This window comes from Anser anser (assembly GCF_964211835.1).
Source record: "Anser anser genome assembly, chromosome: 1".
Lineage (NCBI taxonomy): Eukaryota > Metazoa > Chordata > Aves > Anseriformes > Anatidae > Anser > Anser anser.
Window position 1 is genome coordinate 188,798,360 of NC_139720.1, and position 15,488 is coordinate 188,813,847.

At 37.1% G+C, this 15,488-nt stretch overlaps 1 protein-coding gene across 5 annotated transcripts in view; it reads right to left on the reverse strand.

Annotated features, from left to right (window-relative positions):
- PDS5B (PDS5 cohesin associated factor B) overlaps positions 1–15,488 on the reverse strand; it is a 111,840-nt gene that overhangs the window by 25,163 nt on the left and 71,189 nt on the right. For all 5 annotated transcript variants that reach the window (XM_083803441.1, XM_083803440.1, XM_083803438.1 and 2 more), the window contains 5 exons: positions 14,913–15,036; positions 13,856–14,014; positions 12,568–12,636; positions 7,539–7,675; positions 503–626 (listed from right to left, as the gene is read on the reverse strand). In XM_083803441.1, coding sequence (XP_083659567.1) covers positions 503–626; positions 7,539–7,675; positions 12,568–12,636; positions 13,856–14,014; positions 14,913–15,036 — 613 coding nt within the window. The remainder of the gene's footprint in view (positions 1–502; positions 627–7,538; positions 7,676–12,567; positions 12,637–13,855; positions 14,015–14,912; positions 15,037–15,488) is intronic.

The window sequence follows — 15,488 nt, forward strand, 5'->3', positions numbered from 1 at the left end:
GTAAAGGCAGAATTCCTGTCCCAAAAGAGCTTAAAATCTAAAGTTTGTTAAATATGAAGGTCAATCAGATTCTGCAGAATTTACAAAGTTTACAAGACAGGAACATGGAGGATCTCTACATCTCTACTTACAATTTGAAAGTTACTTCCCTTCTGCTACTTTGGGCTCACAGACAGAAGTTCAGGATGACAACTCCCTATATCTAGAGAAAAATCTCTCCTACCTCTTCTGCTATTTGAAGGATGCCAACTATCTTTGAAGGCCTCCACATTCCAAATGCATTCTACCCAAGTATCAAGAAGCAAAGTTCTCTGTTGTCACCACAGTCCAACATACCCAGTTCTCACCCAAAACAGATTTCCGGGATTACGTAGGACAAAAATACACTCATATCAAATCTGAGGGTTTTGTATAAAATCAAATTAGCAGAAATATACACAACATACAACATATGTACATATATATTTGATGATAACCCTCACAACACACCCAATTTCCTTACATTTATGGCTAGTGCACACAGCTGGTACTGTTCTAAGGTGATGATTTCATGGTAACAAGGTTCTTGTGCCAGCTTCACAATAGCACTCCCTGCAGCCAACCTCAACCGAGACATATCAGGTTTGCTGAAAAACAAGCACACAGATTATGAAGGTTAATTAATAAAGCAATACAGAATTATTTGACTTAAAACCCAGTAAGTTTGCACTGCTGAAAAACAGATATTTTAAAAAGAAGGAAAACTGTCCATGGACTTTGCCTCCATCCCAATCCCCAGTCGACAGCAAAAGTAACTGCTAATCAAAAGTAGTTTTCACACCACCACATTCTGAAGTCTGTTACCACATACCTATTACCTTGCCCCAATTTTACAATAAAAATATTCCTTGGAACTTCCTAGAAGTTCCACATAGATGTGAATCAGTTTTAGTTGTGCATTGGATCAGCAAACTCCAAGTTGATCTTCAGAGACCTCATTAGGCCTGTAACATACTTCTGTTCAGCATGCTGCTTCTACTTCAGCAGGGGGCTCCTGCCAAAGAAATAGCCCATTTCTAGTCCCCAGAGTTGCCAAACCTTTTCTAGCAAAGATAGATACCGCAAAATCCATGCTACACATCCACATGAATTAAAATTAATTAGATACTTTTATCTAATTGACTAAGTGAATTGTATTTTTAAGACAATAGCAAAAGGGTGTAGCAAATGAAAAAAATTTAATATAATATGAAAGTACAATTACTTGATCTGCACATCCAAACTGCACTCCCACCTAGCAAAACACTTCAAGCACTTGCTATTTTTCATATCCAAAGATGAAGAGATCTTTCTGTACCCTACAACCGTATTTACAAAGGTTATCAGAACATCAAAAGCATCTTCACGTGAACTTTGCAAATTGATATTCAATTCATGTGTCCATTAGTAAACTTAGTTTGGCTTTTACTCTTCTTGATATTTTATCTCAGTAAACTGTTTTACTACTGCCTTTCTTCAGATCACGCAGCCAAAGAAAGAAGATCTTCATAAATGCCTCCATCACTTTATATTCTCTTCTACATAGAAGTAGTAGGTACAGCTTCTTCCTTTGATATGCTGGAGCAGCAATCAAATTGTATTGTTATTTAGAAATAATCATTCCTTTAAGAGGAATAATATTGTTTAATTTCTTAACCATTTGCCCTTTATTCTTAGCAACAGCAAGCACTGTACTCTTAAGTACATTACCATGAAAACTGTATAAGGCATTTAAAGAATAAGATGAAAAGCCACTGTTAAACACAGAGTCCATGATATAAAATACCTAAAGAGCTTAAGTCTTAATTTAGACCAATCAGCCTTTATATACACCTCTGTATTCTGTGGAAATGGCAACTTTTCAAAAACTAGATAGATAATGAGCACCCAGATGACCAGACAAAGGCTGCATTACTTTTCAAACAGGGCATGAAGATTAACATGGTAATATTTAGTTCTTAAATTTCACTTTAAATTGCAGCTACTGTGATAAGCGAACCCAATAAAGATTCAGTGTTTGCACTCCAGTGATAATCGAGCAATAACAACTTACTAGCACAGAGTGAGTGAGCCAAAGGAAGGATGAAATTAAGAACTTTCAGTCTTCCTTAGCTTTGGTAGTGATAGCATTTAATTCTGAAAAGTTAATCAAAGAGGTTTCACTTAAAAGTTGGCTAAATCTTTGTGCAGTATATGTAACACGGTCTTGTGTCCCAGAATACCCATGAGCATGTGTGTACGCTGCAGGAAGGAGGAAGAGGACAGGGTCAGTTAGGAGCATCATTTAACAATTAAATGTGAAGATCAGATCTATCCTATTTCCCAAGAGGATTATACTAAAAGAAACTCTTAACAGAGGATTTATTTTTGATCTAATTGTCACAGCCAAAAGCGTTCCGATCTGCATTATCCCAACATACACAATGATTAAGGCTGAACGAAAAAATTCAGTCTGACATAATTACAGTTTTCAATTACTTCTAATAATTTCAAAAATTAATACCACAGACGCTCTTGTCCTATCAAAAACTCTCTAAGAGCTGAAAAAGGGACCTGGACATTTATTTTCTGGATTGCTGTTACTATTGCTTAAGATAAAATGTTTGAAATGAGAACAGAAGTTCAGCCACATGGACAGATGTTATCAAGTGCAAAACACTTGGTCTTAATTAAGGTGGTGGGCTGCACAAAGATGATCCAAATAAATGTGCCTTAAAAACGTATCTGGTGTATAATCATCTCAATTCGCAAACTGGTAGTTAAAGTTTTTCCTTCTGCTTCACAGAGTGTAAATGCCAGTGTCCAATTTCGTCAGCATCTCCCATGTTCCACAGAACAAAAAGTTTCTTCTAAAAAAGTCTAAATACAACGTTGTGTGTCAGATGGCGTAGCAGATTATCTATAATGTACAACCATCAAGTTCTAAAAGCCAAAGATTTAAGTAATTTTTCTCTTGGTAAGCTTCACTGTAAAGAAAATACCAATAGTCTTTCAAAAAAAATCTCGCTGCAGGTGCATACATAATATCAATATTTTCAGCAACAGCTGGTGTCTTCCAAAGGACATAAGTTATTTTATAATTAGCATAAATTAAATTAAAATTCTACTACAAATAAGGCGTGTAATATCCAACTTGGCCGTTTTACCTAACCAGAGAAGTAGTACCATACTGAATTTTAAATTTGTAAAACTGTTTATGGTTTATAAAAATAAAATAAAAAAAGACCAGGAAAGGACCTTTGAGATATTGTTTGTTGACCAAATTCAATATTAAAACATTTCTGACACTGGTGAATTTAATCTACATATGCTAACATTTCAAAGTAATTAAAAGCAATTTAACAAAGTCAACAAACCTACTACTTCAAAGTACGGAAGAAAGATTTGTTTACTTGTTTTCCAAGTGGGGCCTTGCCTTCACCTGACACTCTGCATTGAATTGTGCTTTGAAATTTAACAAATCCCATTCCCTTGCATCGTCACTGGAAAGTACAGCTGTGTCATTTTAAAAAGGTATGAGGACAATCATTTTCATGGTTGATTACGGAATACTTGCTGCAGAAGTTCTGGCACAAACTTCTAATGATGTGGAACAATAAGATTAGAATTTATAACGCCAAAGCGAATGACAATAAAAATGATTTCAACATGACTCTCAGCTCACAAGAGGTTAAATATCTCCTGAACCCAGCCACTTTCAGTTAATTCAATTATCTTTAGCAAATTACACGTTATTGTTCAAAAGACAAATGCAAAACACAAACACAAAAATTGACTCTATACAGAATAGCAGCAGACCCAGCACAGTTTGAAAGACCAGGTTCTGCACTGAACAGACAATTTTACTCCTTCCAAAGCCTACTCTAAGGAAGGAGCAGCATCAGATTTCTACAGTAGGGACCCATTATGTTATCAAATAGTGACAAATAAAGGTCTGGAAGTGTCAGCTATCAGAAAGCTCCATGCAGCACTCATGGGCCTGAAACACCATCTCCCCTGCTTCAGTTTATGAGAGTACTTTTTAGTGTAGGCGCTATAGCTCTCAGAAGTAGGCACAATGCAGAACCGTGATCCTTGCACCTTAGAACTTCCCACAGTGCAGTACTGGAGAACACAGAATAGCTGAGGTTGGAGGGAACCTCTAGAAGTCGGCTAGCCCAACACTCCTGCTCAAGTAGGGCCTCCTAGAACAAGTTGTCCAGGACCATACCTAGACAGCTTTTGAGTATCTCCAAGGAAGAGACTCCGTCACCTTTTGGGGCAACCTGTGACAGTGCTCAATCACTTGCACAAGTGAAAAAATTATTTCTTGTGTTCAGACAGAACCTCCTGGATTTCAGTTCACACCCATTGCTTCTTGTCCTAGCACTGGGCACTAGTGAAAAGAGCCTCGCTCCATCTTATTTGCACCCTCCCCTCAGATATTTATATACACCGATGAGATCCCCTGAGCCTTCTCTTCCCCAGGCTGAACAGTCCCAACCCTCTGCCTTTCTGCATATGGGAAATATTCCACTCTCTTCATCATCTTTGTGTCCCCACAGTGGGCTACCCAGTAGCTCCAACTCTTTTACTGAAGAAAAACCTTTTTGAATATTGGAAAAAAGCTTTACTCCAGTCTTCAGACAGGTCTCCCAAACACCCATGATAATTCAAAGATTAAGAGTGGCCTCACAATGCCATCAGCTACCGCTCTCAGCTCTCTGGGTGCATCCCAGCAGTGCCCATGGACTTAGGTATGACCAGATTGGTTAAGTATTTCCTGACTGTTCCTCTTCCACCAGGAGTAGGTCTTCCTTGCTCCAGACTCCCCTGGTTTCCAGAGCCTGGGATTCCTGAAGGCTGGTCTTACTTGAAGACCAGGGCAAAGGCGGCATTCAACACCCCAGCATTTTCCATGTTCTGTGTCACCAGGGCCCCTGCCCTATTCAGTACCAGGTGTACATCTTCCCTAATCTTCCTTTTGTCAGCTATATACAAGCCCTCCTTGTTGTCTTTGACAACCCTCATCAGATTCAATTCCAGTTGGGCTTTGATTTTTCTACCTCTGTCTCAGCATGCTCAGACAGCACCTATATTCCTCCCGGGTTATCTGACCCTTCCTCAACCTTCTGCATACCTCTTTTCATAACTGAGCTCTGCCAGGAGCTCCTTGTTCATCCACACAAGTCTGTCATTTTTAATAGACATATTCTGACTTTACCTGTTTGTCAGAACAGACCACTCTTGAGCTTAGAAGAGGTGATCCTGGAATATTAACCAGCTTTCTTGGACTCCTCTTCCCTCCAGGGCCTTTTCTGATGGGATTCTTCCAAGTAGATCATTGAAGAGGCTAAAGTCCACTCTCCTGGAATCCAGCATTGTGATCTTGCTTTTTCCCCCCTTTCCCCTTCTCAGTATCCTGAATTCCATCATCTCATGGTCACTGCAGCCAAGGCTGCCTTCAATCTTCACATCCCTAGCAAGCCTCTCATTGTTTGTGAGTATGAGGTCTACTAGAGCACCTCTCCTACTTGGCTCCTCCATCACTCACATCAGAAAGTTGTCACTGATGCTTTCCAGGAATTTCCTGGATTGCTTATGCCCTGCTGCATTGATTCTCCAGTAGATATCTGTGTGGTTGAAGTCCCCCACGAGGATCAAGGTCTGCGAATGGGAGGTTGTTGTCAGCTGTCTATAGAAGGTCTCATCCACTTCCTCTTCTTAGTCAGATGGTCTACACAGACAGACCCTACAAACGTCACCCATACTGGTGTGACTCCTTAATCCTTGCCATAGGGTCTCAGTTGGCTCAGCATTCATCCCCATGAAGAGCTTCAGGCTCTGGGGTTGGCGAGTGTATTTGCAAGAGCCAGACAAATCCACCACCAGCAAACAATTCCAGTTGAGCTAGCTAACCAGTAAGACAAAGGGTCTTGTAGTGAAATAGAGGAAGGACCAGCAGAAGAGGGTTTTCCTTTAACATTGATTCTTAGAAGCAGTATCAGGCTATTTACACTTTGTTTTATATGGTTGCCTGGGAAGATGACGTTCTCCTGTTTATGTTCATTTATTTGTGGATGGCTGCATGTACAGGGGCAAGCATACTCTGCTTCCCCATTTGAGGTTTGCACTGAGGCTTGCTAATGGATGGACCTGGAAACAGGAATAGGGGGCAACCTGTTATCTCCACAGGACCATGGGACAAGGAAATCCCCTGGATCCTGCTATCCACCAGATTCAGGAACCCATAAAAAAAGCCCCTGTAAATTATGACAAGAATTATATTAAAGAATCCTAGCCTGACTCAAACAGTCTCTAACACAGGGGAACATCACACTTCATTGCGGCTTTCTCCCTCCACTGAAAATATCTCAGCCCTCCAGTAATTTGAATAATGGAGAACTGACCACATCATTACGTACAGCTGCTATCATTTATAGCTTGGAACACAAAAAGAGTGGGAAAATAGTATTTCTAAAACACGCACAGCACTGAATCATCACTTCAAGCGTGAAAATGCACAGGTCCTACAGAACTGATATGTTGACAAGCTACTGGATAAGCCAACAATGATCTCTAAGCAGTTATGCTAAAAAGCTAACATACTGTCAGATAGTTCCCTAGTAAATGCCATGAACTCTCATATTACAGAATTTAAAACTACAAAACAGCTATTTATGAGGAATTTTAAGAAAAATTCCATGTTGCTACAAAGGTAACATACTAGAAAATTCTCAAATTTGCAATTTTACACACACAACATAGGTTTTAATTTGCATAAATACTGTATAACATTTATGTCTGTCCCCAGATTAAAATCTTTTACTCCTACTGACACAATCCACCATGCACTCAATGGTTTCTGTGGACAGAAATTTTCAGTGTTTGGAAAACAATAATGACTGACAATTTGTCATTTCCCCTACAGCAGAGGATTAAGAAGATACCCAGAAAAAAAACAAAACAAATAAGTTGTCTAACAACCACCTAAAAGGGAAATAATTTATTGAGACTTAATCTTCTTTACACATTTCCCTCCTCCTCTCACTTTTAGAGGCCTACAGGGAATAAAGTCTGCCTTCAAACAGAAGTGCCTTATGCACTAGCTATTCCCACCCGATTTCCTGCAATATACTATTATTTACTATTAGAAAGCCTGCCTATAGACCTTTAGTGTACACAACATCAGCAATGGCAAGCTGCACAAAAAATTAAAACCAATTTTCAGTGGGAAAGAGGAAGTTACTCAGTTTATTCTTGCAAAATGAAAAAGAGCCCTTTGAAGAAAGAGACAAAATGAAGAAGATAAAAAAAAAAGCATTAAAACACAGCTGTATCTACAGTGTGAAAAAAACCACCAAACTAAGACTCAGCAAACTTATGTAGGAATTCAGCCAAGCTTACCATTAGTTCTTACAAATCAAATTGTATAAACATTTTGAAATACTAACAGAATAGTTTAAGCACTGATTTGACTAAAATGTAGGTACTCTCCCCCACTGCGTCAGAGATATCACAACTGTATTGTCTTTACATACCTAATTTTCCCCTGCTCTGTCAAATCTCCGTCACTGTGTAATATTGTTGTTAGCAACCTTAGAGTAGAAGTTCCTGATTTACTGTGGTTGTTCTTCATTCCTAGCAACCATCGAACCATCATCTTGATGGCCTGAATCTGAAAGAGATTTTGATATACAAAAGTCAAATCACACCATATGCCCCGCTTTTAAAATAACTTCAGTAGTATACAAAATATTTTACTTATATTTAATATAATCATAAATATGATTTATTCAGTATATTAAATGTATGATTATAAACACAAATATATGGTTGTAAAATTTTAAGATAATCTAAAAAATCTATATCAGTTTAATCCCACAGTATTTTCTCAAGTGCTTTTTACTAACATAAGCTTGCCAAGGCTGCAAAACAACATTTAAAGTACTGTGCACACTACTGAAAGATAACTAGACAGATAAAAAGAAAGCAACGTTTCACTGAAAACCTTAAGCATTTATTACAGCAAATAGAAGTCACACAACATTTAATTAAAGTTTGAACAGTTTCTTCCACTAAGCAATCACATATTCTGTCCTGTGACAACATTGTCTTAATTGACCTTACATCTACTAAACGTTGTAGAATAGGCAAAACAATTTAGACTTATACTGGATCAAAGTGCGAAACAGATTTCCATCCTCGTATAATTCCTATGCTTAAATAAACCCTATAAAATCTTTATATGTGTAATATTTGAAAATATAAAATTATTTAAGAAACAAATTAAAAACCACTTCACAGACATTTCAACCAGTAGACTATCAACATTTATTAAGACAACTGGTCCTGGAAAAGAGTTTTTCTGTAACAGTTATTAAAAGAAAAGCCTCTAAGGCCATTACTGGTGATAATTTGTCCTTTGCCAATGGAAACATCAAGTCTTTCAAGGCAAGCTTCTAAAAAATATGCAGAATCCAGCAGCTATCACAAAACACTGAATAATTTCACATTTCATTAGTGAAAGTAAAGCATGAATTTGTAGATTAAGTTTTAGTATCTGAATCCATCTGTTATTTTTTCTTCAGAGCAGAGACAATAAAGAAAGCAGAAAGAAGAATATTCTCTTACAGTAAAATGGAAATATTCATTTGAATCAAATAAACATCAGGAGGGGGGTGAATAAAATAAAAATCATAGCAGAGAACTCAAAAGCTCTGGAAAAACTAAGATGAATATAGAAAAAAAGTGAAGCTAGCACTGGAAGGAACCTACTGTGTCCTGAATCCAGTTACTCTGTTTTAATATAAATGTGTTTCTACACAGTAACTGAGAATTTTGTCCTTAATGGAAAAGGCAGTTCTATCAACTTCATATAGACCATTCACAATATTACTGAACAAATTTCCACCATACAGTTGATTTCCTCCCTGTAATCCCTGATCATAATGGATCCTTCAGATCTTTAAATTCTACGATTGTTATCTTTATGAGTTTATTTTTAGCACTGCAGCCCATCTACACCACGAACAGAACCAACTGTATTGGCTAACACCAGCAGGAGGCAGGCTATCAAGAACTAAAAGCACAAATGGAGTTTGTGGAACAGAAATGAAATTCAGTCTTGAAATTCAGTTGGTCTTCCACTGAAACAGTTGGTACGTATCCATCAGGAGATGATGATAATCATAATAATAATAGCAGCAGCAGCTGTCTTGACAGGTTATCAATTCAATTTCTTCATTTCATAACCAGTACCTATATCACTACCCCTTTCTATTTGTTGTGAGGATAGAAACAACTCTATTTGGTCTTCAAGTAAGTGGTGCATATGAACCTTCACTCCCAGAACTGCCTAACTGCATTAACCACAAACTACTGCCCATATAAATTCAGACAGGGAACAGCCAAATGCTGTCTTGTGCCCCTACATCTCTGGTCAACTCCGGACCCATTTTAATTTTAACCTTTGCTTCTCTCTTCCCCTCCACAACCCCTTTCCCCTGATTTTACTGTCTGAGTCTACTCCAGGCATCCCACCACAAACAAAGTCCTAATCTCAGGTCCTTCAGAATTTTCTTTCGCCCCCACTCTGTTCCCTACTTCTCTGCTGTTGTTAATGACGTCTCGATGAAATTACAGCATTTTCCTTTGAAATTAATATGGGACATGAAAACCCCCAGTCACTGCTTCTGGCTACCAGGAGACTTAAACAAGCATGAGTTTGCACCACCCTCATGTTTTAAATTTGATCTTTGCAGCCGAACAGGATAACTATCAAAGGATAATTCAGATTATAAGGAGTGTCAGGTCATGTCCAGCCCAATCTCCTGCTCAAATGAAGGTCAGCTATGAAGTCAGACCACGTTGGTCTCAGTTTTATCCAGTTGGGTGTTGAAATCCTCCAAGAATGGAGATTGCACAGCCTCCTGACAACACGTTACACTGCCTGCCTCTTCTCACATTTCTTTTCTTATATCCACTCTAAACCTCTTGTTTCAATTTACGTCTCATGAGCCTGGAATTCTCCTCTGAGATTAAAAATGAAAGTTTAGATTATATACAATGTGAAAACGTCAAGCAAGTCAAAATACTACACAGGTCAGAACTATATCAAAAAGTCACAAATGACTCCCTTGCAGTAGATTTAGCAGCACAACACAAACTAGGTGTATTCTATGCTCAAGAATTTTCTTTTTTTTCCCCTGAGATGGTGAATATAACGTGACAGATCCCTGATTTGTCACATGAGAAAACTGGAATTAATAATATAACAAGCCTTTACATAAGCCATCAGCAGTGAATAAGTATCAGTTTTTAAAGATGAAAATTAGCAATAAAAAAAAATCAACAGTAAATTTTAGCCCTTTTCTCTGATTTACGTTACCATTATATCTCCACTGTAAGAATAAAATGGGTTCCCATCCCATGAAGCAAGCCTAGAAAACAATCCCAGAAACCCTGTCTCCCTTCCACATCAACATTACAACAACAAAAACAGGTAGCTCAAAATTCTACTACTCAAGTATTCAGAGCCACAAATGCCCCAGGAATATCAACAGAACTTCAAGGTTTGTACAGTAATGAAAAATGAAGCAGTACCTACCTTAAAGCACAGCTAGAGAAATAGGATTAGAAACCTAATACTGCAGCGTATATAGAAAGAAACAAGGAACACTACTGCTGCTACTTAAGTCTCAATCTAGCTGCAAGGTGCACTGAAATATTCAGTACTGATCACTGTCAAGAGAGATTACATCTTGAGAGCAGAAACTCAGGTGCTGAGCATAAGAATTCAAGTCTAATAATTAATAGTGCAATGAAACATTCATCTACAGACCTCATTTCACTTAAGGGTTAGCATCCAAAAGCCTAACCTCCATCTAGCAGTCTGTCTGCTAGGGTGGACAGCACCTCCCAGCCTAAATGAGGATACAAATTCTCTGTTCATCTTTCCTTCTCCCTTTCATAATTAAACTTGCTAGCTTTAAGATACCCATTAGCTCTATTATGCAGTTATGTTACGAAAGAAAAAGGCTTTTAAAAGCAGAGTAAAGAAAAACACTGTCAGAGAAATCCATTCATAAACTAATGGCATGGCCTGCAGTGTTCATTAGATATAGGCTTCACAATGGTAATAAATGCTAATTAAATTTGCAGATCAATTTTCACAGTAACCTGTTTTCACTTGCCAATAAATACTTCTTACAACTTTCAAGCTTGGCTTCAACTCCAAGTTGCCTTAAGATTATCTATAAACCAATTTCACTTCCAAATAGCCAAGCTGTATGAAAGGTTTTGTCAACAAAAAACATGTTTTAAAGAGATATTACACATCTTTACAAATCTTTAAAAAATCAAAATTATTCTTTACTACTACAAGTTACACTCAAGTGAAATCATAAGCTAGCAGTTCATGAAATGAAGAAAACCAAGTGTTTTTTTTTTTTAAACAGACTTTGGAATGTACTATGCAACTCTGGCCTTGCACAAATAGGAAAAATACCTTTGCTGTAATTGAACGCATAGAAAGCTAACAAATCAGCTCCAAACATAACTGAACATTTTCAATAATGAGTCCTGTAACAAGCTGGAAACCAAAGAACTTACAAAACCAGCAGACCAGGAGGTCTCGTGCTACAAACAGTTTAACAACTTCAAGAGAGAAGGCAAACAACTTCTTAACGCCATCAGAGCAACTTTATTCAAAAGGCACTGGAAATGAAATAACTGCTCTAATTAACTCGAAAACAGCATGGTACAAAGTACACGCATCTTTCTAATCACAAAATAAAATGTTGAAATATAACCTCTCTAAATATAATTTGAAGACAAATAGACATAAGGTGTATTTTCCACAATATATCTGAGTGAAAAATGAAAGAATACCTACCAGCAGGCACAGAAATTATAATAATAAACTTGAGATAATAATTATTATAAGATTAATTAAAAATAAATAATTAATAAACTTGAGAAAGAACAAGTTTCAGATGACGTTAAGCATGGAAAAAATTGAAATGTTTTAAAGTGTTTTGTTATTTTTTTTAAATTATTTTCTCTAATACACATTACTCTTTTCTGCATAAAATGTAAGACATGTATTCATTTACGAAAAATGAAATCCAAGAACAACAACTTCCATACTCCAAAACACCACTAAAAGATTCCCCAAAGAAAAGGGAAGACATTAACAATGTCCCTATGACATTTAATTCCTGCTAAATAGGAAAAAAATTATCTTCAATTGTGACAACATCTGGAACACTTAAGTGTTGCACACAAAACCTCTGACTAAAAAAAAGTAAAATAAAAATGAAATATGGAGTATATGAAACGCACTTATTTTATAAAAGTAAAAGTAGATGTTCCCAAAACCAAATTATTTTTTCTGTCAATCAAAAAATGTGTATTCTTACAGAGTTGTTAATTTTAAAACAGCTAATCATTTTTACTTTTAGAAAAGTGACAAGGAAACAGAACTGACAGCTCTAAGAATGCAGACATTTAATTTTATTTATTAACTTTTACACTCACAATTGTAGGAAAACATTAAGCGCTACTTACTTTGACAAGAGTTTCAGGAGACACTTCTTCATCTGGGACCCAAAGTTTTGTTGTCTTTTTTCCTGGAAGCTAAACCAAATTTTACATTTTGTTACACTACTGTTACTCTTCAGAGAAACCTGCTGTAATCTCCTCTTTCCTGTTTGCTTCTGAAAACATTACATCAGCACTCACTGGTTAGCTTTGTGCCTTGTGTATTTTATAGAAGTAACCATTACAGAAGTGAGATACTGTTCTTACCTCGCTACTCAAATATCAGCAAATTTATCACTAGCACAAGGGTTTTTGTTGTCATTATTACATTCTAAAGCAGTTGTTTCCATGTAATAGACACTGCTTTGAAAACAACTGTCATTTTCAATATCCAGTATATTTGAACCTCACATGCATAGTTTTAGACTGTAAATCTCTCCCTAAATTTGGCTGACAACACACAAGTTTTTTTCATTTTTTAATCACTATCAATACACAAGTCTCAGACAAATAAAGATTAACAGTCTTCCATTTAAACAATGTATTTTAATTTCAAATGCACCATACTGTAGTGGTTTAGTCTTGGCTGGCTGCCAGGTGCCCACCCAACTGCTCTCTTACTTCCTCTCCTCAGCAAGTTCGGAGGAGAAAATGTGATGAAACAGTTCATGGGTTGAGACAGGGATGGGGAGATCACTCACCAATTACTGTCATGGGCAAAACAGACCTGGCTTAAGGAAGATTAAATAAATTTGCTGCCAGTTAAAATCAGAGAAGGGCACTGAAAACTAAAGTCAAATTAGAAACACCTTTCTCCCTAACCCCACTTTTTCCCAGGCTCAACTTCAATCTCAATTCTTCTCCCTCCTTGCTCCCACCCTAAATGAGCAGCGCAGGGAGAAAGGGAATGGGGGCTGCAGTTAACTCATAACGCTTCATCTCTGCCACTCCTTGCAGGAAGCTTGCCACATTAACCCAACACACATACTCCTAAAAAAATAAATAAATCACAACTTGCTCACTTAAGACAAGAGACTGAGCAAAGTCAATAACAACACTACTTTCAACAAAAGGCAAGACATGAGCAATCAAATGCTGTGCTATACAGCATCTCGATTTTGTAAGGACTACCAAACCAGTGCTCCTACCTTTCCTATACTGTGGGTTTTCAACTGGGTCACACGGTGTATGTGGAAATGGAAGGAGAAGCATAAAAAAAGTAGAACCAGCAAAGCCAAATATTTTCACAACTACTTGATGAGTATCCTACTACAGGAGAAGAGGAATCTTTGAACAAGATTTTAAAAATACTTACCCTATCATTCATTAGCAAATCTTTAACAATAAAAGTGGCAACCAAAGACTTCAAAGGAGCAGCAAACTGATCAGGTGCTAGCATGGCTATATGGCCAATAGTAACCAACGGTGTAATGAGATGCTCAAAATTGCTTGGATCCAGACTTTTATGCAGTGGCTAGAATAAAGGCAACAAATTCAAATATTACTCATATAATCTGTGTCTTATTTGGGTCAGGGGTTGGGGAAGAGGGGGAGATGCATTTCTATTTCAGAAATATAACTTTGAAAGAACTGTTGATTATTTAAAAACACCTTCACCAACCCTACAACAGGTCTCCTACGAACTGAAAGGAAAAGTAAGAAGAAAGAAAACGTTAATCGTATCTGGGTAATTCAAAAAGGTGGTAGCTCAAGAAGGACCATCTGGGAAACAACAGATAAAAAACGTAATTTCCTGTTGAAGACGTGGGCGTACTGAATCTCAAGATGGCAATTTCAGTAGTGGACTGATTGACCCTTAGAGATAAAAGACTGATGGGCCCTAATTAGAAAGAACATTTGTAATAATAACAATGAAATCTGTAAGCATCTGAATACTTTGGGCCAGTCCCAATGGAGCTGAGGAGTGCTGTATGGATCTCCTTCCTAAGAACTGTTCATAGGTCTAGCAGACTGTCCAATACTTTGTTTTACTCTATAGGTTATTAAAATTCATAACCTTAAACGTGATCATAGAATGGCTTGGGTTGGAAGGGGCCTCTAAAGATCATCTAGTTCCAATCCCCCTGCCATGAGCAGGGGTACCTTCCACTAGGTCAAGTTGAACAAAGTCCCATCCAATCTGGCCTTTAACGCTACCAGAAAGGGGGTATCCACAACTCCTCTAAGCAATCTCTTCCAGTATCATGATGGATCATGGGACACGAAGAACTATCTTCTACTACCATTTTTACTATCATATCTTCTTTAAGTTCAACACAACTAACTCACCATACAAATTGCCACTGTAATCCTCAATTTACACATGCACTATAAAAGATTAATAAAAAGCAACCTAAATATTTTCATTTTACCTCAAATATCTGTGCAAACTGTGTTTCTTTGCTGGAAAATATTGCATGGATGCAGTGAATAGCATACTTGGCTTGACGAGGAGGTCCTTTTTTAGCTTTATGATGCAACACTGGAAGCAAAGCACTTGAAAAAAAAGGAAAAAAAGATAAGCACCATTTCAAAAACTGGAAGCTTTCCAAAATATCAAACTAACAAATAACAACTATTTACATATATAGAAAACAACACCTCTATGGAAATGCTAATAATTCTCCTGGTTATAGCAACTTTTTCCAAAGTAAGGAAAAATGACTATTTATGCGGCTTGCAAGCAAAAAAAAATACAGCAGTTTTCACTGATATAACCTCATGTGGCAAAACAAACATTTTACCTGCATAAGCTACTAAAATGCTCTTTTCAAAATATTCTTATCTACACATCCCTACTCCCTGGATATTAAATTGCAAAGAACATTTTTACATTGCTATATACTTAATTTTATAAAAAGTGAATCTGAAAGGCAATTATACAAATTATAGCAGTATCAGGGACATATTAGCTAATACTACTTTGCATACATTTCACTTCCATTCTT